Raw genomic sequence first — 24,360 nt, 5'->3', positions numbered from 1 at the left:
GGAGGATAGAACGCTGGAAGAACAACCTTCTGGCTCAAATGAAATTCCAAAACCACCTTCGAAAGAGAGGAAGGACGAACTCTAAGGACAACCCTGTCCTTATGAAACACAGTGAAGGGTGGCTTAACTGAAAGTGCCTGTAACTCACTCACTCAGCGAGCGAAGTAACCGCAACCAAAAACACAGTTTTCTGAGTTAACAGTCTCAAAGGGCAAGAATGCAAAGGCTCAAACGGAGCACCCATAAGAAACTTAAGAACAAGGTTAAAATCCCAACCGGGCACCAGAAAAGGTGATGGAGGGAACACATTAGTGAGCCCTTTCAAAACTGAGAAATTAAAGGAATCTTAAAATAGGAACATTCTTCAGACGAGCGCTTAAATATGGACAGCGCCGCCAGGTAACCTTTAATGGTCCCCACTTGCAAGCCCCTGTGGGCCAAGAAAAGCAAAAAAGACAGAACCATGGGAATGTCACACTCAAAAGGATCCACATTCTTAACTCTGCACCAGTCGCAGAACTTTCTCCAACGGTACAGAGACTTTGTTGCCGGCCGCCTGGCCGAAAGCAACACCTCCATCACGTCTTCAGGGAGGTCCCAATCCTTATACCTCAACCTTTCAGAAGCCAAGCGTGAAGGTTGAGGGATCTGACCTCTGGATGGAGAACCTGACCCCCCTCCCGTGAGAGCAGATCGTCTTGGTAGGGAAGACGACGTGGAGGGCAGATGGACAAGTCGAGAAGGTTCGGGTACCACGTCCTCCGGGCCCACGCCGGAGCAATGAGGATCATCCGGGAACCGAACCTCCGTAACCTCCGCAGTACTTGCGGGATGACGGGGACTGGAGGAAACGCGTACAGCAGTGGGAATGACCACTCCACCACGAACGCGTCTCCTAAGGCTCCTTTTGAAGGAAATTCCTGCGAGCAGAACCTTTAGCACTTCCGGTTGACACTGGAGGCGAAGAGATCCACTTGAGGGGTCCCCCAAAGGGCGAAGATCTCCAGGAGAATCTCCTGAGCCAGCTCCCCCTCGTGAGAGATCGCGCTCTGCCTGCTCAGAACGTCCGCCGTCTCGTTGTCGTCTCCGGCCAGATGAACAGCCGAGTTCAAAACTTCCTGCTGTATGGCCCAGAACTCGAGCTGCATTGCCTCCCTGCACAGAGGAAGTGACCCTGCCCCCCCTTTTTTGTTGAGGTAGTGCATGGTCACCGTGTTGTCCGTTAGAATCAGGACACTCTTTCCTCGCACAGTCGGCAGAAAAGCCTTCAGGGCTAGCCTGACGGCCCTCAGCTCCAACAGATTGATATGGAGTCTGGACTCCGACGGAGACCAACGACCGCTGACAGTCAACTCGTTGGCATGAGCTCCCCATCCTGTGAGGGATGCGTCCGTCACGATCGTCACCTCCGGCCAGGGCAGCCAAAATGGGGCCCCCTTCATCAGATTGCCTTCGACGGCCCACCACAGAAGGTCCTGGGTGACCGAGGGCGGCACCTGAACAGGGTCCGACAGCCTGCCGGAGGACTGAGACCACTGGAGCTTGAGTGCCCACTGCAAAGATCTCATCCGCAGACGAGCCTCTGGCACCAGAAGAATGCAGGATGCCATGAGGCCGAGTAGTCTCAAGAACTCAGACGCTGGGAGATTCTGGGCAAGTTGAAACATGTGCACCATCTGCTGAATGTGAAGAGCCCTCACCTGGGGAGGAAAACACTGCCACAGGGATATGTCGAGCACTGCTCCGATGTACTGGAGCCGCTGTGTTGGCGTCAAATGGGACTTCTTTAAATTGAGGGAGAAGTCCAGCTTGTGAAGGGAGTGGCAGGTGACGGACAGATGATCCAGGACTTGCTCGGGAGAGCTCCCCCTGATCAACCAATCGTCCAGGTAGGGGTAGACGCGAATCCCCCCCTTTCCTGAGATGCGCTGCCACCACCACCATGAGCTTGGTGAAAACCCTCAGGGCGGAGGTCAATCCGAACGGCAGGACCCGAAACTGAAAGTGCGAGTCGCCAACCGCGAACCTCAGGTACTTCTTGTGCTTGGGATGGATCGGCACATGGAAGTAAGCGTCCTTGAGGTCGAGAGACACCAACCAGTCCTGAAGTTGAAGGGCCTGGAGGACTTGAGAGAGAGTAACCATCTTGAACTTGTCCTTCCTGAGGAGTTTGTTCAAACCGTGCAAGTCCATGATGGGTCTCAATCCCCCGTCTTTCTTCGAAATCAAAAAATAAGGGGAATACCATCCCTTGTTCCTCTCCGCTACAGGCACCAGTTCTATGGCGCCTTTCTCCAGCAGGGCTTGAATTTCCTGCGCAAGGAGCGGATCCGGACTCTTCAAGGAGAGGTTCCCAGGTGGATTGTCGTGAGGCCCCTGCCGAAAGGGAAGACAGTAGCCGTGGGTTATGATCTCCAGAACCCACACATCTGAAGTAATGGCACGCCACTCTACAAGATGCTGCGCCAGCATTCCCCCAACCGGCGAACCATGGGACCTGGCCTCATGACTGAGTGGTAGTGGCTGCGGCATTGCCTGAGGGCAAAGAGGCAACTGCCCGAGCGGCCTTGGCACCTCGAGTACCCTGTTTTCCACCTCTGGCACTCTTACGGTGGCCTCTTTGACTGATAGCTCCTCTCGCTTTACTGAAGGACGAGTAATAGCGAAAGGAACCTCCCCTCCATTGTTATCCCCTAGGACAAAAAGGCGGAGGTTGTCGAACTGCAGCGCCCAACGACTTTGCTGCAGCTTTGGAGGTCTGCAACCTCTTAAGGCTCTCATCAGCCTTGCTGCCAAAAAGATGTTCACCGGTAAAAGGGCATGTTGAGGAGCCGGGGCTGCACATCAGGAGCAAACCCAGACTTCCGCAACCACGCAAACCTGCGTATTATGGTGCTCGCCGCCATGGACCGGCTGATACAATCTGCCATGTCCAAACCCGACTGAACGGCCTCACACATGGCATCCTTGCCATCCTGAACCACAGCAAGGAAACCATCCCGTTCGTCCCCTTCGGGAATATGTTCAGCCGCTAAAGCAACACAGTTCCACAGAGTGTGTGTGAAAGGAGACAAGGCACATACAGAGTTGGCCGCCTGAAGCGCCATATCCCCTGAAGAAAACACTTTCTTCGCCCAGCCGTCAAAACGTTTGTCGTCCCTATCCGGAGGGATGGTAGGGTACGACGCCTGCCGTAGCCGCCCGCACCACCAAACTCTCCAGAGTGGGGTGCCTGGACAAGTAGCAGGGGTCGCTACTGGCTGGACGGTATTTTCGCGACAAAGACTTGCCCACTGCTGGGAGACTCTCCGGAGCAGTCCAAACCGCCGCCACCCTTCTCTGCAGAGCCATATGAAACGGCAGTACCGGGTCAGTGGGGGGACCAAGATCAAGGATGTCCGTGAGATCATCCTGAACAAACTCCCCTGGGGGAGCCGACCATCCCAAGTACTCGGTGACCCGAGACATAAGGCGCTGGTACGAAGAATCGGCATGAGTGCCAGGCTCCGGCCTACAAAACTCCACCTCTGGAGAGGTGTCCAGTCCACTGGCATCATGCAGTGATTGCCTCAGGTCATCAAACTGGCTATGGCCCGAGAGAAGCTCATCTGGCACCGTAACCGGAACCAAGCCTTCATCAGAGCCTTCATCACCCTCTGAAATGTACTCCAGGCGGTGAGAGGAAGACACCTGGGGACCAAAGCTATGCCTGACCTTAGCCAGAGCCTTTCTAGGGGCTAACCCTGTACCACAGGGCCCCTCTGACAGCACTGCCTCGAGTCGGCGCCCGCGTCAAGAGAATCAGCGTCGACGTCGAGAGAATAGGCGCCGACGTCGAGCAAATCAGTGTCGACGTCAGCTGCAGCGCCACCAGCGTCGACACAGGCCTCGAAGCCGAAGCTCCGAGCGTGTCTCTCAACGACCTAGGTGCCGACAGCGTCGACGTCCCCCTCGGAGGCGGAGCCTCGAGAGAGAGATCGTTGACGACCTCGGCGCCACAGGCGTCGACGTCTTCCTTGAAGACGGCACAGGATCACGCGGTCTCGAGCGCGTCGAGGACCGGGACCTGGAACGGGCATGGCAAGAACGGCTACCCTTGTCCGAGCGGGACCTCTCCCTTGAGCCATGCCGACTACTCGAGCCCGAAGGCATACGAGCAGTGTCTCTCGACTGGTGCCGACCGACCCCACTTGGAAGCACGGACGGACCGGTGCCCTGCGATTCAAGAATCGCTAACATCTGCTTCCCGAAGGAAGCCCATTCCTCTGGTGTTGCTTGCATGGTGGGATAAGCGCCCCGCCGACGGGCGGAGTCCTCGGAAGAGGACGGGGAAGGCGACTGATGCCGGCGCTTCCGGGAATGCCTCGAAGAGGCAGAGGAGTGGCGAGACCGACTCCTGGAAGGAGACCCACTGGACTTCCGACGATGACGCAGAGAGTCGCCTCTCGAGTCATCCATCAAAAGCCCCATAGACCTCGACTTCCAGGGCTTAGACACCCGACCTACCTACAACTTCTTCTTGCGCTCCCGCAAGGCCTTGGCGGTGAGCGACTGGCAGTCGACACAGTCGTCCGTATCGTTGGCCTCCCCCGAGGCACCAGAGGCAGGCGTCGTGCGAGTCCGTGACCGACATCTTGGACCCACAGTCCCTGCATTTCTTGAAGCCCGGACGCGGGGTTGAAGACAAGGTAGACATCGTCACAAACAGGTTTTCACAAAAACCAAACCGGTTCCAAGAACCGAGAAGAATACAACAAACTCCAAAGAGTCGAGGCGTACTGAGATTCACGAAGCGAACACGTTCGCGGAAAAAACAGAACTGAGGCTACGGGCGTCGTGCGTCCTACTTATCACATCGGGTGACGTCGGCCGTCGGAGGAGGTCCTCGGGGACGGCGCATCGACGTCATCGACGCAGGACGCAGACGCCGAAAATTTTCCGAAGCAGCACAGCTGTGGACATTACCTGTCATAGATATGGAATACGTCGGAGGACCCAATCCCCTTCAAACAACCTTCTGGAGAAAGGCAAGATGCGCCCTGAGCATCACCTTGTCCCAGTGAAATGTGGTATAAGGCTCTGAAGCCACCAAATCCTGAATCTCGCTGATCCGGCATGCTGAAGTAAGGCCAACCAGCCTGATGTCTGCGGATGCCATGGGTAGGCTCATATAGGCCTCCAGATACGTACCTGCACAGCTAAGTGACACAGAGAAGGATAACACATCGTCCAGTGAGCAAGTCAGCGGACCAATCTTGTTTGTCTTGGCCTAGTGGCAGAACCTGGTCCCACTTGCTTCTGTACTAACTCCTGGTGGAGTCGCTCCTTGCCCCTTGTATGATAGCCAGGTTTTCCTTTGACAAGTGTGGATGCTTCAGAGTGACCCAAGCTGCCAGGGCTAACTTCTGCAGAGTGGGATAAACCACTGTGCCCCCCTGCTGGGAGAGTAAGTGGGCTGGACGCAACGGGAGGTGTACTGGAAGTTGGTCTGACAGTCAGAGGAGCTCCGAGAACCAAGGTCTTGTCGACCACCATGGCGCTATCTAGGTGAGTCAAAGGCTCCGTAACTCCCTGATCCTGCAGATGACCCTGTCAATCAGTGGAGGAGGGGGAAACGAGTATGCATTCAAGTCGTTCCACAGGATCTGCAACGTGTCTCCCAGAGATCCCCTGCCTTGCCCCAGCCAGGAAGCGAACTGAGGGCACCTCCTATTGCTCATGGTGGCAAATCGGTCTACCTGGGGGTGGCCCCATCTGTCGAGGATCTCCCCCAGGACGTCTTTGTTCAACTGCCTCTTGTCGATCCCCCCTGGAGCGCTTAACAGTGTTTGGCGAAACCGAGAGATCACCGGATTAGCCCCAGGACACTGCGCCCATACGTACGGAGGTCGGTGGAGGCATCTGGCCTTTATGAACCAGGAATCCGTGATCCGAGTTGTTGCTCCACCTTTGGGTTAAGGGAATAGTTAAGACAACCAACGGACGAACGGATGAATGGTCCATGAGGCCGCGCCACCCACTTCCGGGAAAGTGGGCAACAGTTCACGTTACGAAGATGTTGTGCTTGAACGCAGTACTAGACTAAGCAGATACAGTTAGCAGCTCCCCCACGACCAAGGGAATGGAATTCCGGATTTGTTACGCTACGCTTTTGGCTGTACCTCTCCTTGGACCCCCTAAGACCTTGGCTTTTCATGGGGAAGACTCTCTTTGTCTAGGTGAGACAATAAACAACGCTGATGTTTGAAGGACAGAAAATAGAACATTGATAGTGCTTTTCAGAGCACTCTACCATAAGTAATGTATGGGTTATATGTTTAGGTTGAACAGTTTTTTTCTTTTTTGGTTGAAACAGGTGGCCCCTGTAGAATTTCCTTGGATTCATAACATCTATTTTTCATAGAAAAGAAACATGTTTTTTTAAAATGTTTTATGAATTAGTATGATTGTGAAATAATGAGTATGAATGGTGTGTTTGAGTTACGTGTGAGATTTGCACAGCACATGACACTTTATGGACAGAATAATGTTTGGGAATGGTGATTGATCATTTCCCTCTGTACTACCTGTTCCTACGCACAGCCATTTTTTGATTGATCAATTCCATCAAATTGAATGGATCCCGCAATTTTAAGAAATGTTTGTGATAATAATAAAATATGTGATATTTAGAAACTGACTGGTTTAGAAGAGGCTTCCACCTCTAACAGAGTTTGTTACCCACAAGCATTGTGTTGAATGGTAATCAAAGGTTGTTAATCTTTTGGAGGGATTACTTGTGGCTTTGTTCCCTCACGCCTCTTGCGGTTGTTGTTTTGTTGTCAATCCCCAGCCTGCTGAGCCTATCTGCCTCCAGGTTGGCCTCCCCCGGCAAGTGGACTGCTGACAAATAAATGCTGTTCGACAGTGCCCACTCTCAAATGTCGATGGCCAGCTGGCAAAGTAGAGGGGACCTGGTACCTCCCTGGTTGTTGATGTACTACATGCAAGTGGAGCTGTCTGGATGCATACCGACTTGCTGTTGACAATGGGGAGGAACGCTTTGAGGGCAAGCCAGATGGCCATCATCTCGAGCCAGTTGATGTGTTCCAGCTGTTCCTGTCGTGACCATACTCCATGGACACTGTGGTTATCCAGTGTAGGCCCCCCCATCCCTCATGGGACAAGTCTGTGTTAATGGTGATCCCCGGAGAAGGTTTCCTGAACGGTCTGCCCTCTAATAGGTTGGTCTCTGTACTCCATCACTACAGGTCCCGGTGTAGGTGCTGTGGTATGCTGACTAGAGCTGCCTGGGAGCCCGTCTCCACATTCCAAGAGGTTGGGAAATACAGCTGCAGCCTCCTTATTTTGAATCTTGAGTTGGCACAGCCAGGAGACAAGCCGCCATTATTCCAAGCAAGTGCTGGTACCACCATGCGGAGGTCACTGGTCTGCTGATAAAATGCCTGGGGGTCTTCCTGATTGCTGTGATTTTGTCTGCCGAGGGGAAGATCCTCTCCAGCCTCGTATCCCAAACTAGCCTCAGGAATGTTAAGGACTGAGTGGGGAGTAACTGCAACTTCTTGAGGTTGATCGAGAACCCCAGATCGTATAGCATGTGCATAAGTGCTGAAGCTGTGCGCTGTACAGCCTCGGGAGGATCAATTCGGACAAACCGGTTGTCGAGGTATGGCTAAAGGTGGTGGCCCCCTGCAGGGCTGCTACCGAGTTCATTAACCTTGTAAAGCCCCTCGGGCGAATTGTGGCCAAAAGGGAGGACTTTGTACTGAAAATGAAAGCCCATGATCCTAAACCTCAGGAAGGAACGATGGAGCTCCCAAATCGGGACGTGCAAGTAAGCATCCTTCAGATCCAGGGAGCACATCCAGTCTCCCCCACACAGTGTCTCTGAGATGAGTGCTGGAGTAACCATCTTGAACTTTTGAAGGGGTAGGGAAAGTTTCAAGGAAGAGAGGTCTAAAACAACTCTCAGGTCAGCCTGGTTATTTTTCTAAATGGTGAATATCCAGGGAATAAATGCCCATGCTCGCTGTGAAGCTGGAACATCCTCCACCGCCTGACTCGCGATGAGTGAGCGGATTTCCGACAAAAGAGTTGCTGTCACAATCTGTGGGAGTGGAGGGGAGGAAAGAGGAAATGGAGGAATTGGAAGACGGAAGCCTGTGGAAACTACGGAGAGGATCCATCGGTCCGCGAACCTTGCCCGCCAGGATTGGATATGAAGGGCAAGCCTGCCCCCCACCGGAGACTTGTGGATCTGGATGACATTGTCACAGTTTTTATGCTCTGAGGCTGGTGCTTGGGAGGGGGACTGGGAAAACCCCTTGTGAGAGGATTTGTGCTGCTTGCACCTGTGGTTGCTAGGATACCGGTCGGGCTACCTAGCGCATCGCTCCTGAAAGCCCCTGAAGCCAACGAAGCCAACGAAGGTACGTGTTCTGTCCGAGCGTTGGTGAGCATTGGTGACTTTGGCTATAGGCCTTTGGCACCGATTTTGTCCGGATTGACAAGGATTTAGCTGTTTTCAAGCTGTTTTTCTTCTTGTCAAGTTCCTCGTATGTGGTCGAGTGAAACAAGCCCCCCCCCTCTAATGGCAGGTCGAGAATGCGCTCCTGCACATCAGGGTTAAACTTGGTTTCCTTAAACCAAGCTGTCCTCCTCATATCAGTGGCGATACAGATAGCTCTACCAGCGGTGTCAATGTGAGCCAGTGTAGACTCCATGATACCTTGGGCCACAATTTTCGCCTCTGCCAACCGAGCCCTGTAGCGCACCTGAATATGCGCAGGGAGCTCTGGGAGGAAGTTGGCAATCTCCCGCCAAAGCTTTTGATTCACTGCTGCCAACACTGCGTCAGCGTTGGCCTGGCGCAGGTGGGGCGTGGCATTAGAGTAAATCTTTTTGCCGTAGGACTCCAACAGCTTTTCCTCCGTCCCTAGGAGTGCCGGGGTGGGGGCAGATGAAGACTGCGGTTTGGAATAGAGGGAGGCCATAACTATAATGGAGGAATGCGGTTGACAATTGGTGTGAAGGCATTTATTGGTAGGCTGCGTGGAGTGCGGCTTCACTCATCCCTTCTTGGCCAGGGATTCTACATCCTTTTGCAGAGGGATACCAGTTCTTGTGGAAGGTAGGGTGGTCAGCACCTTGGCCAGGACCCCGAGCCTCAGGTTGTTCAATTAGTGGATGCGGGATCCCCAGGTATTCTGCCACACCCACCAGCCTCTCGTGGAAAGCCTTAGCACAAGAACGAGGATCAGGATACTCCTTCGTCAGCTGTGTCCTGCAGGTTGAGAGCCGTCGGAGGATTGCTGGGTGCGAGCAGCTGTGGCGTGCTGATTGGCAGTGCCGGGGACTGCACCGGAGGTAGAGCCACCGTGACTGGTGTGAGCGCAGGAACCAAGGACTAAACTGGAACCGGGGTCTGCACCACGGCCAGAGACTGAGGTGGTACCGGAGGGAGCATGTCTTTGATGACCCCCCTGAGGATGGTGCCCATCTGCGGTGATTTCATGAGGGTAAGGAACTTTTTGAAGAACCTATCCTCACATGCAGGTGAAGGGGCGTAGGAGCCGGGCCCTGGCTGCTGAGGTATTGCCGGTCCTTGTTGCATCAAGCTGGGGGCTGCATACCGCCCCTGTGAGGATGTGATTGGGGATGACATGGACCAGGTAATGGCATCGTCCAGTCCCATCTAGACGTGCGTTCCCATGTCTGCTCTCCAGAAGGAGGAGGATCAGGGTGAGCTGCCATCTTGTCTGGCCTGGTGGCCATTTTGTCATGCCACGTGCCTGTTGCATGGTGTCTGATGAGCTGGGCCCAGTCTCCGCCTGCACGTTTAAAAGAGAAGGCTTGGACCTTCCCTGCACCTCAGGTAGAGACCTGGGAGGCGGAGTGCCCTCAGCCATGATGCCGGTAGTGCAACTGCTGCGTATAGGTGCCCGCTCTGGCGCGAGCCTGTTGTTAGAGCAAAGCCCCTCAGGGAGGTCCCCGGCACCAGATCTTGTGACCCCTCGGTCTGTTGGTCGGTAGCTCTAGGAGCCTCGGCCCCTTTGCTGTTCTTAGGGCCTGGAAGGCACCTCCCACTTGGGGGCTTCTCTGGGAAAAAGTCGCCCTTGCGGGGTGCGGAGGAGAAGAGGACACCTACACCTTGGGCCTGGTCTTCCTCCTCACATATGTCTTGAACAGCTCCCTCCACCTGGCCAAACGATTCTTCAGAGATCGTGAGGTCAACGTGTTGCACGCAGAACAGCCGTCACAGCCATGGTCAGGGCCAAGGCACCGGAGGCAGAGCTTGTGGGGAACTGATGTGAGGAAGGAACCCTCGCAGGCCAGACGCCTGCTGAAACCAGCCGTTGTCAACCTGCACCGGGGAGGAGTATGGCACCAGGGGACAGAGTATTATCTCTGACAATTGCTATGAGAAAAGAAAGTCTTCTGGGGAAGAGCGCATGGAATTACAAGGCCCGAGGCCTAACCCAGGAGCGCTGGTGAAATCTATCCATTCCCGTCGACGTGGAAAAGAGGACTGGGGAGGTGCGCCGGTGGGCGGAGTCGGGGAGGGCATACCTTTAGGGCCACACTCCCACGTGCATCTAAATTTAAAGGTGAAGAAAATGTTTTCTGGTAAAAAAAGTTCAGTTTCCCGTCCTAGCGAGGGACGCCCATACAGTATGGAGGAAAGGGGAGGGGATGTAGGAGTATGTATATAAGATGTTAACTGATGTGGTTTGTTGAGACTTGGGTTTGTTTGGTTCGATAGTACCATCTAACAGCTCCCTGGATATTTGTATAATAAAACTTGCTTTATGTACAAAACGTGCACTCGTTCTTCAGGCGGAGGACCTGCTTGGGTTGAGGTGATTAAGAGGCCCACCCTTACACCCCTGATGGGCAGATTGTAACGCTCACCTGATTCCCGTAGAGGCGCCGGTCTTGACTGGGCGTATACCGTATCTTCAAAGGTGATGTGTAACACACGGCTGGCTCTTTGGGCTGGACCTCTGTGCACTGTATATCTGACTCGAAGGGTAAGATGTCTGCAGATAGAAAATATGGGATTAAGGAACTGGGTTATTGAATGTCTCTCTCTTCTTCCCTTTCTCTTCTCCTGTAGAACCCCAAAGGTTAACGCTCTCACCTTAGGTAAGTGAACGCCGTGCTCTCCATCTGCCTCGGGGCAGGGTGCTGTAACCAGTTTCTTCACTGGATAAGGGGAGCAGGCCTCTTGACTTCAGAGGACTGCTGTCCGTCGTTTACTGCACGAACGGTAAGTTTCGAGTAATTCTAATGTCTTTAAAGTCTTTAGTAATGATGTTTCTTGTTTTGCAGGGTTCCGGCGATGGCGGATGACGGCCTGAAGTGAGTTGAAGATGGAGCCCGTGTGATGAATAGAAGCGCCTGGAAGCACGTAAGTAAGCGCTTGTTGCCTGCTTCACGATGCGCTCTAACTGTCTTTTTATTTTGCAGGTACAAGTTCGGAGCGGCTGCAGGGTGCCGGAATACCCACTGGGTTAGATGTGGAAAGGAGTAATGGCACGTGAGTATTAAAGTTCCCCAATGTCTTTAAACGCACCTTGTTTTGTCTTTCAGATGCGGGATGCACCGCCGAAGGCCTCCGGAGCGTGCGAAGAGTTGGTAAGCTTTTGTCTTTCAGATGCCGGAATGCAGTGTGAAGACCTCCGGAGCGCACGAAGAGTAGGTAAGCCTTTGTCTTTCACATGCCGGAATGCAGCGCGAGGCGTTGGTGACAGCCGATGGACCAGGTAAGTGAAGAGCTGTCACTGAAGACCGTAATGCTAACCTGTTCTTTCTTGTCTTTATAGGTGTTGCTGAAGACTGGATTCAGGATGGTAAGCCTTTTTCCTTAGGCCCAGGATCAGATGCAGAAGACACGATGAGCGTTCTGCTGCAGAGGATGCAGAATAACGCAAAGCAAGATTCATCCATCGGGTGTGGTTTAAATAGCCTCCTGTAGTGCTTAGGTGTCTCCTTCCACAGCCACGCCTAGGTAAGAAAAGAGTTCCTGCTTTCCAGAAGAGTTCCAGTGTTCTGAATCTAGGGAGTGGCTCCTGCCCCACCCAACAGGAAAAGTAGTTCCAAACAGAAGAGGATCAGAGGCTCAACTGGCAGGCAAGTAAGCAGCATGGTCTGCTGCAGGTAAGTCCACCCAAGCATTATGAGCCCGGCGCTTCCAGCGCTGGGACTGGGCATATTTATGAGCCTGGTGCCACTGGCGCCAGGACTGGGTCCAAAAGGTCCCAATTGGGACTGGTTGGCACTCGGAACCTGGGTTATGGATCTGCTTCCAAGGGAGTTGGGAAAACCCTGACCTTTTGGAAGCAGAGATCATGACACAGATGCAGTAAAAATGATAGTGCAGAAGGAGTTTTACATGCAAAAGGATCAATACTCTTATCCCTGCAACAGATGCAGAATGTATTCCAATAGCAGCTATACAGAGATTTAGTTGCTGGCCTCCTGGCCCAAAGCGACACCTCCATCACATCTTCCAGAAGGTCACCGTCTTTGTATCTTATCCTTTCAGAAACCAGGTTGTGAAAGTTGATTTCTGGATGAAGAATGCAACTTCCCTCCTGCAAGAGCAAATCCTCTCTTTGGGGAAGATAAATTGGAGGGCAGATGGCTATCTCAGAGAAGGTCTGGGTACTGCGTTCTCCTGGCCCAATCCAGAGCAATCACGATCATGGATTTCGAAAAAATTCCTTAACCTCCTGATGGCATGACGAATGCATACAGGAGTGGAAATTCCAAGTCCACTACAAACACATCCCCTAGCACTCCACTCTGAGCAAATTCCCTGCAGCAGAACAGGTTGCACTTCCTATTGACACTGGACACAAACAGATCCGCATGAGGGGTTCCCCAAAGGATGAAGATCTCTAAAACAACTTCCTGAGCTAACTCGCACTCGTGAGAGACAGTGCTCTGCCAGCTCAGAGTGTCCGCTGCTATGTTTTCCTCTCCGGCTAGGTGAACTGCCAGTAGCGAAATTCCTTCTTGTAATGCCCAGGACCAGAGCTGCATTGCCTCTCTGCACTGTGACAGTGACCCTACAACCCCTATTTTGTTGAGGTAATACATGGAAACTCTTTTGTCTGTCATTATCAGGACAGTCTTCCCCTGTACAGAATGTAGAAAAGCCATCAGCGCTAGTCTGATTGCTCTCAACTCTAAAAGGTTTATGTGAAGTCTGGACTCTGACGGAGACCAATGACTACTGATGGACAGGTCGTTCATATGGGCTTCCCCACCCTGTGAGGTGTCTGTCACAACTGTCATCTCCGCCCATGGTTGCCAAAAAGGTTTCCCTTTCATCACGTTCTTCCAACAGGCCCACTACAGGAGATCCTGTGCGACCTTGTCTGGGACCTGAAGAAGGTCTGTCATTCTGCTGGAGATCTGCTGGCCCATTGAAGGGACCTCATTCTCAAACGGGCTTCTGGGACCAGAAAAATGCAGGATGCCATGAGGCCGAGCAACCTCCGAAAATCGAGGGCTGGAACATATTGGGCATTCTGAAACATTTGGACCATCTGCAAAAGGTGTTGAGACCTTAACTTGGGGGACTTCTTGAAATTCACGGAGAAGACCAGCCTGTGGAGGAAGTGGCAAGTCTGACTGAGATGATCCTGAACGTATTCAGGAGAACAAGCTCTGATCAGCCAATCGTCTAGGTCTCCCTCCTTAGACTTGCTGCCACCACCGCCATGAGCTTGGTGAAATCCCTTGGGCCGAGGTGAGCCCGAATGGCAGAACCCTAAAGTGATAGTGAGAACCACTAACAGTGCAACTCAGGTATGTTCTGTGCTTGGGATGAATTGGCACATGAAAGTAAGCATCTAGAAGGTCCGATGACACCAACCAATCCTGGAATCGAAGGGCCTGAAGAATCTCGGAAAGAGTAGCCATCTTGAACTTGTCCTCTCTGAGGAACTTGTTTAAGCATCTCAAGTCCAAGATGGGCTGCAGTTGTCTGTCCTTCTTGGGGATTAGAAAATAAGGCGAGTACCAACCTTGATTCCTGTCCTCCGCAGGTATTGACACTGTTGCACCTTTCTCCAACAGGGTGACAATCTCCTTTAAGAGGAGCAGATCCAGATCCTTCAAGGCCTGGCCACTTGGAGGATAACCTGACTGCTGATCTTTATAGGAAAGGGAGGCACTAGCCATGAACCACTATCTCCAGTGCCCAAGCATCAGAAGTTATGCCTCGCCAACTCAGCAAATGCTGAGTCAGCCTGCCTGCCCCCCAACCACAGTCCTTTGAGCCAAGGACTCAAAGGTGTTTTGGGGTTGTTGCTGAATCTGAGGTCAAAGAAGCAGAGGCCGAGTTTTTCCTCCTTGCCCTCGTGAGCCCCTCTGTGCAAGGTGACCTCTTACTCTAGCAATTGAGGAGTAGAAACTAAAAGGTTGACCCCTCCAACTGTGTGAAGAGATTGTTGAGGCTGGCATATTGCTGCTCCCAGCGACTTAGTTGCCGCCACCTTGAATGCCTGTAATTTTTCTAGGCTCTCATCTGTCTTGGAACCGAAAAGCTGGGAGCCATCAAATGGCATGTCCAAGAGGCTTGATTGGACATCAGGTGCCTAACCTGACTTTTCAACCAAGCAAATCTTCTGACGGCTGTACTAACCGCCATAGCTCTGCTTAGCAAGTCTGCAAAGTCTAGTCCAGACTGGAGAGATTGCCACATGGCATCCTTGCCGTCTTGCATCAGGTTAAGAAACCCCTCTCTCTCCTCCCCCTCGGGGATATGCGCCACAGCCAAAGCTATTACGTCCCACAAGGTGTGCCTATACTTGGTCAGGGTGCAAGTCGCATTAATGGCCTTCAGGGCCATGCTACCTGCGGAAAACACCCTCTTCCCCAAGGCGTCAACCCTTTTATCATCTCTATCCGGGGGGATAGTAGCATAGGCTGCAGCCTTAGAAGTTGACATGGCTGTCTGAACCACTAAGCTTTCAGGAGTGGGGTGTTTTGATAGAAAACGTGGATCTACTGTGGCAGGCCTTTATTTCTTGGCCAGATCCTTGTTAACCACTTGTATCGTATTCGTTTTTAACCAGTTTTCCAACACTCTGGTTCTCAGTGCAGTGTCGAAGGGTAACACAGGCTCCCTTAGGGGCCCCCTTATGCAGGATGTTTGTAAGGTCATCATTTTCCAGAATTGCAACTGGTTTTCCCCTACCTAGATATCATGTGACTTCCCCCATCACTGACCTATATGAGGGGTCTGCATGACTTGAATATTCAGGAGTGGCAAAATCTGTCTCAGGTGAGGTGTCTAAGCCACTAGCATCATTCAGAGTGTTTTGAGAAACCAGAATGTGTCCCACCCACTGAGTGACACACCGGATGGTGAGACACGATAGCCCCTTCCCTGTAACACCTTTATCCCATCCTACCAGGTACGATATTTAGGAACTCTTACCCCTCCGCCCCCTTTTACAACCCAAACACTTTCTCACGGAGAGTCCGCTATGAGAGAAAACGGACTAACATCCGAGCCGTATACCTGACGTGTCCCAAAACTATGGTCAGGTGAGGTCAGGCAATTACCGACCATCGCACACACCTGACTTCCATTAAGCTTCCCCACATGGATAAAAGGCGCAGCAAGAGAGCACATGCTGAGCAAAGCAAGGCACACGAGAAAACAGCAGTTCCAAAATGGCATTTTTGCGAGAGAAGAAAGACGGCAAGACAAAAGGGTGTTGCGAGGGGTTCAAGTTCCCTTGACCTTTTCGACAAGGAACCGTTACTTTCCTGAAACCTCGAGAATAGAAAGCGTAAGACCAGGAAACCAGGCTGAAGAATCCTGCATTGTGTGTCAGAGGTACCCGGGACCCTCCCGTATCAATAATCAAGATGGGGAGAAACGTCAGCTGCCGTGGCACTGTCCTTGGCGCAAAGAACAAAGCAGCGTCAGTGAAAGCAACACAGCCAGTGAGTTGGGAAGGCCGATACAAGACCGGCCTGTGTTGAAGCTAAGGTGACAAGCAACAACATTATATGGCGAGCGGTGGAATGAACATTGTTTGAAACGTGTGTGATAACCGACGCAAGTTAAGTTGAACTGCTGACGAGTGATTGAAATTTGAAAGCTCAATCTCTGTAAGGTATCTAGCTGAAAGGTGGCAAAAGTGAAAGAGTTGTAAAGAATTGTGAATCGAAGTGGTCCTATGATGGACCAACAAAATCCTGTGCACAATCGAAAGTTTTCGATGTTGATACAGTAATGAAAGTTTATGACAAAGTTGGTCCGATCCCAGCAGAGGGAGATCAATTGAAAGCTTTGTGTTAAAGTGGGTCTGAGCCCGGCGGAAGGGGACCCGGGGTGAAGTGAAAATCACCTGAGAAGGTTTTGTGTTGAAGTGGGTCTGAGCTCACCGGAGGGGGACCCAGGGAGAACAGAAAATCACTGGAGAATGCATACATGTTTAATCCTAAGAAAGGAACTTTTATGTCTGTCGTGTTGCATCAGGCCCTCTGAAATAAGAGACTTTGAATTACAAAGACTTTGGCACAGAAGGCCATGATGTTGAAGTTTTGAACTGCACCCTTGTGCTAGAGAGGGCAGAGACTGTGCTCAGCTCCAGTGTGCCGCCTTGTCCTGTGCTGAAATCATGGGGAAGGGAAGCCAACGGCTTGAATATCTTGACATATCATTTCTTGAACGCTTTTCTTTGTTGCATAACATTGTTTCCCACACTATTTGTATTTAGAAGTACGGATTGGCAATAGGTTTATTAGTATAGGCCCTTTTATTTTGACAGACTCAACTAGGACTGCGTTATTATTTGATGGTCGTAGCTTGCTCCCATCATTAGATTTAGGATTAGATGGCTGTTTTCCAAACCCAATTGAAGTTCAATAAACACCCTTGAACTGTGATCACGTGTGTCTGTCTTACTGTTGAATATCATGTCTTCCTTACAGTGTCCACAAGATTTTACAACTTGGGCTCCTCTGAGATTAACTCATCTGATACATCCGGAGTGCCATACTCCAAGCCAAAAAGTACATGCTCTTCCTCCCTCTCTTCGTCCTAAAAATCACCCCCATGGTTTTAAAGAAGTCAGCCTTAGGTAAAGGCTTAAAAGACTTTGACAAATCGATAGAAGGCTTCAAAGTTTTCAGGGGCGTCAATGGCATTGTTGGCGTTGAAGGCGCAGAGGACACTGACAGCTTTAACGGCTGCTTCCATGGGCCAGGTACCTGCTCCTTTATAGGAGTCGAGGAGGAAGACTTAGGCTTCAACTTGTGGAGCGACGAAGACTCCTTCGACGGATATCGAGCAGAATTACTGGTCGGGCTCTTTGGCTTGCGAGTAGTGGTCTCAGAAAACACCCTGCCGGTCTTACCTTTTTGTGCTCTTGCGAAGGGCGGTTGGAGCTGCCTTCTGAAAAAACACCTTGCATCTGGAGACAAAATGTCTGCCAGCCAGCAGAGGATGGCGACTTGCTTGGAAAGTTTACCTATCTGTCAGGACAGGAGTCTGACAAAAACGACCGTAAAACAATGACATAGTTTCTTCATCTTTTTTGTGTGATGAGGACAAGGACGAATGACAAGATGTAGATCTTGAGCGCTTCAAGTGTTTCAAGTGCTTTTTCACAGGGGCAATCTCCCTGGACTCGTCTGATTACCTCTTTATGGAAGTGGATTTACAAAGGGGCCTTCCTGCCGGGAAATTCCCCTTCCTTTCCCTCAAGGCCTTCACTGTCATCGACTGACAGGAACTGGATTTCGTCGACTTTGTGATCCACACCCAAACACCAATGGCAGGTCCAATGTCGGTCCGTAATGGACATGTTAGTGCCACAATAGGAGCCCCGTTTGCAACCTGTCTTCGGTGTAAATATTTTCGACAAACTTCAAAAGTACTGAAAAAACACAGTGCGAAATCACTGAGGCGATGGACCGTCCGAAGCGTGCCGAGCATGTGGAAAAACAGAACTGAGGCAATGGGCACCGTTCAAGCTTCGTATACCAGTGTCAATGTCATGACCAAGGACAGGACGGAGGCCATCGAGGGCCATGACTCAGTGACTAACGATAGTATGGAAAAAGGTTTCCGAAGCTGCAAACAGACGTGCGTATATATCAAAGATGAGGAATATGTGGGAGGACACAATCCATCAGAAATATTGTTTTGGTCCCTTATTGTCTTTCCTGGATGCATGCCAGAGACATATCGCAAAATATATACATAATAATAAATAAAGTGGTTAACACCATTACCTTTCCTTTTACACCTATTTTGCAAAACACTTATACTTATCAGCTCACAAGCCACTGACCCGGGCTATTCTTAAACAAAATTATTCATGTGAATGACCAAAACAACTTTCTTTTACAGTAGTAGGTGCATCTCTACATAAACTTCAAAACCACATGCAGTTTCTACCTAAAGTTCTCCAAAACCACAGTTAGTTTCTGCCTAAAGTACTGTGAACAGACGATCTGGATAACACATCCCCTAGACCTTCCTTTCTTCTCAGCAAAAAATGAGAGCAGTGTCTCTTGAGTTGACAAGAACTAGGACTTGGGGTTTAAAAGTATTCAACATGCTATATCAAAACCACTCCTCTATGGACTTATTTTATGAACAACAGCAAGCTTTCCTTGCTGTATATTGTACTCAGTTTCCTTTACACCACTTACCTAAGTGTCCATAGCCAACCACATTCTTTGCATGCATACCCAGTCGTGCCCGGATATCCATAACTAACTGGTAGAGCTGATCAACAGGGAGCGAGATATCATACTTGTACACATAGCCATCATGATTAAGTGCTTCTGTGATGCGTTCTCTCAAGGCCCACAGAGTCTGAAAAGACAATGATAGGAAAATATTAAACAACAAAAAACCCAATGTTTACATTCACAATAGGAATACATATATTTATGTACATTTACCATGAAATGTCAGGGGTCTCTCTCCCAAAGGGGAGTTATCTTCATTCAGGAGCATTTAAGAGAATGCACAAGACAATAAAAGCCCTTATGAAATCTGGCTACAATCGGGGACAGTTTATCTCAGTGAATAATTGTTTTGCTTTTCAGACATGTGTTAAGACCTCAGAATCACTTACACGCACTAAAAGTTCTTGGACTCAGGAAGGCAATAATGTACACTCAGACCAATAGTTAGAAGGTAATTGGCTCTTTATAGGCTCCTTATTCGCACTTCTTAAGTATACATAAAACTATAGAATAAATGGAACTAGTTGGATATAGATACATGGACAAGGACAAAAACACTAGGTATACCTCACCGTTAGGGCAGTTGCAGGACAAAGCTTCATCTCGGCCACGACAACCCCCCGCATTCCCAAGGCAGATTGGCAGAGAGATATTTCCTTCTATAACAGGGTCTGGAGTGGAGCGACCTCCCTCTCAGCGAGACTTCATCACCCTGGGGTTTCCATTCTGGGTCACCTCATTGGGATACCTCTCTTCTTAAAGGGGAACGATTCCCACCCCCAATAAGTTATCGACTGCCCCCAGCTAAAGGACAGACAGCAAGCAAGAGTGGAAAAATGCAGACAGTGCAAAACCCCAGCTCGTCTCCCACGCTCTCGAACCCAGAACCTCTTATCAATGCACCTGAACATCTCTGACTCCTGTCTCGGCTCGTCCTAGAGCGTACAATGCAAAAATTATCCTCCACAGCAAGCTCATCTGCTTCAAACTAAAATATCCCAACCATTGCAGAAATCATGTCTGCCTTCTAACTGAGCCCACAGAAACGTAGACTTTCATTGCGGCTTGGAAGTGAATGTCCAAAATGGCCTTGCACCGGTGCCATTTTTTAGCTCATTTGCGCACACGCACTACAATCCACCCTTTGGACAATCAACTACCGTATCCAAATGAAACGAATGACGGTTTCTGAAACAGATGAAACATCCATACCAAATTAGGAATACAGGAAACAACAATGAACAATCAATACCAAAACCAACATAAAAACACCAATAAAAACATAACGCAAAGCTTCAGGCATCCACAAAAACAATTGATCCCACCAGCTCCAGCCCTTATCCGGAGTGAACTGGGAAATCAGGTCATTCAAACTACTACTATGTATCTCAATAGAACGGGAATGGTCATCTAAATCAGAACAGCACATCCCTTCAACAGTATTGCAACCCAAATTATGTTTCAATAACAAAAAATCTATAGCAGCTCCGTTTTGCAAAATAGCCTTTCTAAAATTTCTGCTAACCAAAAGCAGCTCTGTCAAAGCTTGAGAGGTTTCATTAAGCCCCTTAACCACTACACAAGCTAATCTAATCAAAGATTTGTAACCACCAGCAGCTAACCCCCACTCACCCACCAAGGAAAATGCAAATGCTAAAACCTCAGGTTCAGATAACAAATGCACATTAGAATCACAATCTGGCGATAGGCCAATATAAACAGAACGTGTTGCTCTATGAATTGCAGGCTGCAAAGGAAACATCATGAAACCGAGCTGTGTCAAAGCACAAGGGCCACCAGAAATATTAGCATGAATGTAGGTACACGTAAAGTTACCACAGGAAAATAACCAACCCGTTTGAAGTTTCACATGTCGAATATGGCTGACAGTTAGAACAGTCAAATTGGGGGGGCGCTATTGCGCACGTTCGAAAATGGCTGCATGAGACCTCAGCTCTGCTTCCCTTGAGGCTTCACACGGCGCATTCCATCTAATATGTGCACAGAGACACTTTAAAATTGGTGCAGCGAGAGACTGGGCGCCCGACAGCCAGCAGCCCGTTTGCGTCTTGAGAAGGCTCCTCACCACGGCCAGGCATATTAGTCCGCAGGGCCTTTCCTGCTCTCTCCAGACGGCGTCTCGAGAAGACGAGGATGACTCCACCTGACCCCGCCTCCGCTTTGGTGCGGCGGTGCCGTTGAACTGTCTACTTGCTCTGTCCTGGGTACCTTGCATGGTACAGCCCCTCTCCCCCTGTGCCCAGATAACATATCATTGCCTGCAACTGGACCTGGTCGCCACTCGGCCGCCTCATTGAACCCCCGCTATTGGGATCCGACGGAGACACGGCTGCTCGGGCCCAACATTGCTGCGGATGCCGCTTTCACTCCGAAACTTTGCTCCCTTCCTGATTGCAGGCATGGGACAGCACAGTCCACGGCTGTCACGGAACCCGTACTATCACCCGCTCAACAGAATCCCTGGGGCGGCTGGCATCTTGCTGAAGGTGCCTGTGCCTCAGACCCACGAGGGGGTGGGGGGCCTAATGTGTGGACTTGCTGTATGGGACAAAGCTTGCTAACTCATGGCCTGCACACTTGTGGAAAGGAGGCTTGGTGCAAAATTCTATGTTCCCCGCCCGTGAGGGGGATGATCAACCGACTCGCTGTTGCCATCGCCAGCCACCTGGTAGCCCCCTGGCATATCCTTCTCCCTAGCACCGGAACTGGGGAGATCTCTGCAGTCGGCTCTTTAATCCTAATCTTCTGACCCCCTGGATCCATTTCCTGCCTGCCCTCACTGCAAGGTTGTCCCCGCACTGCAATATTCCACGCAACCCATCCGATGTTGTTCCATTGCTCCTAGTCCCCTGTCCATCGGCCTGCACAGCCCCATTGGTTGACGCCCTTGTTCTACATACTGTGGGCCAGTTCGGACCACCACTTATTTCCTTTGGACTAAAGCCGACCCCCCCCCTTTCTAAAACACCTTGCTAACGCCTCCTATATAATCCTGTGTGGCCATGACTAAGGGGACGAGCTCTATCAATATGTTTGCCAAGTCTACACCGAGATATGTCAAGGCACAATCGGAACCCGAAGCCCCCCCAAACCTCCGCAGTAGCAACCAAACCCACGGAACTTCAAAAGATGATGGAGTACATGCGGGAAGGGTTCACTGCACTGGACACAAAGCTGGATGATATGAGCGGGAAAATCATGTCCATCAAAGCCCAGCTGGAGAGGACTGACAGCCGGGTCACGGAGGTGGAGGCTAGGGTCAGCTTGACAGAGGATAACACCACGACACTTAGGTCTGAGGTGGTCTTGCTGACCAGGCAGGTTCAGGTGGTCAGCAGAAAGAACAAAGACTTGAGTGCAGGTCGAGGTGCAATAACCTGCGCATAATCGGCGTTCCGGAAGATAAGATTGATGGTCCCATGGAGGACAATGTGGAAAGTATCCTTCTCTCCCTGCTGGATGACCCTAAGCTCGCATCGCAGTTCGCGATTGAACGGGCCCACCAATCCCTGGCTGCGAAACCCAAGCCCGGGGCTCCCCCCAGCCTATCATAGCCAGGGTCCTAAACTACTGTGACAGAGATGCACTGTTATGGGCGGCCAGGGTCAAGGTTGAGTTACTACTTGGCTCCGCCAGGATCCATTTGTATCCGGACTTCTCTGTAGCTATTCAACAGGAGTGCAAGACTTTTCTGGCCGCTAAGAAATGTCTTCGGAGCTAGGAATCAAATACTCCATGTTATACCCAGCAAAGCTGAGAATTGCACATGCAGACAATGTCTTTCTTTACTATCCCAGAGGAGGCCTCCAGATTCCTGGATGAACATTTTCCTGGTTAACTGCCATTCATTTCTACAACGGGATGCCCCCCTTCTGGTTCTCCCTGAAATAGGTCCCATACCGTGGGGCCTCCCCTCTTCCCCCCATCAATATGATGCCTTGCTCATAAAATAGATGGAAACCCACACAGGTGTTACTTATGTTCCCTGTAGTGTTACTATGTATGAGGGGTTCCTGTAAGTCCTGTTGCTCACTGTTAAATGGTCAAGGATGTTCGCACGGACCCCTCCTGATTCTCCGGACACTTTGGCCTTCCTCACGGACTGCGAGAGGTCTGTGTGGGTTCCGCTGGTACAATCCCCTCCTGTTCCTACTGGATACAAAGCCATGCATATAAAAGAGTTGGCGGTCTGTGCAGGTTTCACTTAAGTCCCCTGCAATGTTTGTTTGATGTTTTTTGTGATCTGCATCATATTTTGTTTCTCTACAACTGGCGTCAGTGTGGATGCCGCTCTTGGCCAGTGCACAGACCCCATGCAGTGCTGATATTGTTTACGGTGGGTTTTGTTGTTTTACTGGGGTTTCACCCCTCTAATTGGGAGGGGGTGGTGCTGGGGAGACGGGGGAAGGGACAAAAGTTTGAAAATCTGCTTGGCTTGCGATTGGGGAGACGAGTTGAAACTCACCTGCGAATTGATTACTCCATGAATCAGCCCCTTCAGGTCTGGTTAGGATTTCCGCTGGCATATGTGTGTCTGGTCGTGATCCTATTGATTTGTGCCAACCGACTTGATGGCGGATGAATTCATAGTGTACATAAGCTGGAATATCAGAGGACTGGGTATCCCTGTTAAGATGCGCAATTTGCAGCTGTACATTGAACGTCATAAGGTTAAAGATCCCCATGGTCGGGGGGAGTGGCCCGAGCGCAAACGATACGGACGTGAGCCTGGTGAGCTCCCGCGGGCGCCGAAATAATCCTGCATTTATATCCTGATCTTTGGGGATTTCGAGCCTACCAAGCACTTCAACCGAACCCGTGAGGCGGTGGGCTCTGGTCAATTGAATCTATAACGCCCACCCGGCCAGGGGGATGGAGGAAATCTGCAGAACACCGAGGGCCGCTATCCCTGCAGCTGCACGCTGGTGCCTGAGAGCAGCTTCCATCCAGCCGCCGGAGGCGCCTGTGACGGCCAAACGCTGCGCTACGCAGTGAAGGAACTGAGGCATACACTGGTGGCTTCCCCTGAAATACAAACGAGGGCTGAAGGGCGGGGACTGCCGGATGTGCGGAGGCCCACCAGCTGAGGACCCGTGGAGAAACGGAGGACGCCCTGACGGGGCCGCTCCGCCGGAGCTGTGTGCATTGTGGAGGGGCACTGTGCTCGAGAGGCGGGGAGAGGAGAGAGAGGCCCTCCTGCGGCCCCGGCGACGCATGGCTCCTATCCCCTGAGTCCGTGTGCCGCTCACAGCATGCATACATCCTGCCCGCTGGGCTCCTGGGCGCAGCGCGCTCCGGCTCCCAGGTGGAGGACCGTGCGGAGGGAGTTCAGTGGAAGGGGAGAGCTGCACCCGGACGACCTACGGCCTCGAAGCATTGCAAGTAAGTGGGCCCCCTCCTCGCTGAGCTACTCTTATAAACAGTGCCCAATGCCCGTTGAAAACGCGGACTGTAAAACACCGGGAACAAAGGTGGCCACTGCCCACTCGGGCAGGCTGACAATGGTGCTAAAGGCCCACGCTCACTAAAGGGGCAGGAGAAGTCCAATAAGGGAATCGGGGCTCCAGCTGAAGGCCCTCTTGGGGAACCCTTACCCCATTATCATCT

General features: G+C 51.2%; 1 protein-coding gene across 2 annotated transcripts in view; it reads right to left on the bottom strand.

Moving 5' to 3' along the window:
- Positions 1-24,360, bottom strand: part of D2HGDH (D-2-hydroxyglutarate dehydrogenase) — a 1,571,200-nt gene that overhangs the window by 154,692 nt on the left and 1,392,148 nt on the right. For both annotated transcript variants that reach the window (XM_069618127.1, XM_069618128.1), the window contains one exon: positions 18,691-18,856. In XM_069618127.1, coding sequence (XP_069474228.1) covers positions 18,691-18,856 — 166 coding nt within the window. The remainder of the gene's footprint in view (positions 1-18,690; positions 18,857-24,360) is intronic.

Source organism: Ambystoma mexicanum, chromosome 10 (assembly GCF_040938575.1).
Source record: "Ambystoma mexicanum isolate Mex_15411 chromosome 10, UKY_AmexF1_1, whole genome shotgun sequence".
NCBI classification, from domain to species: domain Eukaryota; kingdom Metazoa; phylum Chordata; class Amphibia; order Caudata; family Ambystomatidae; genus Ambystoma; species Ambystoma mexicanum.
This window is presented reverse-complemented; position numbering and strand designations above follow the sequence as displayed.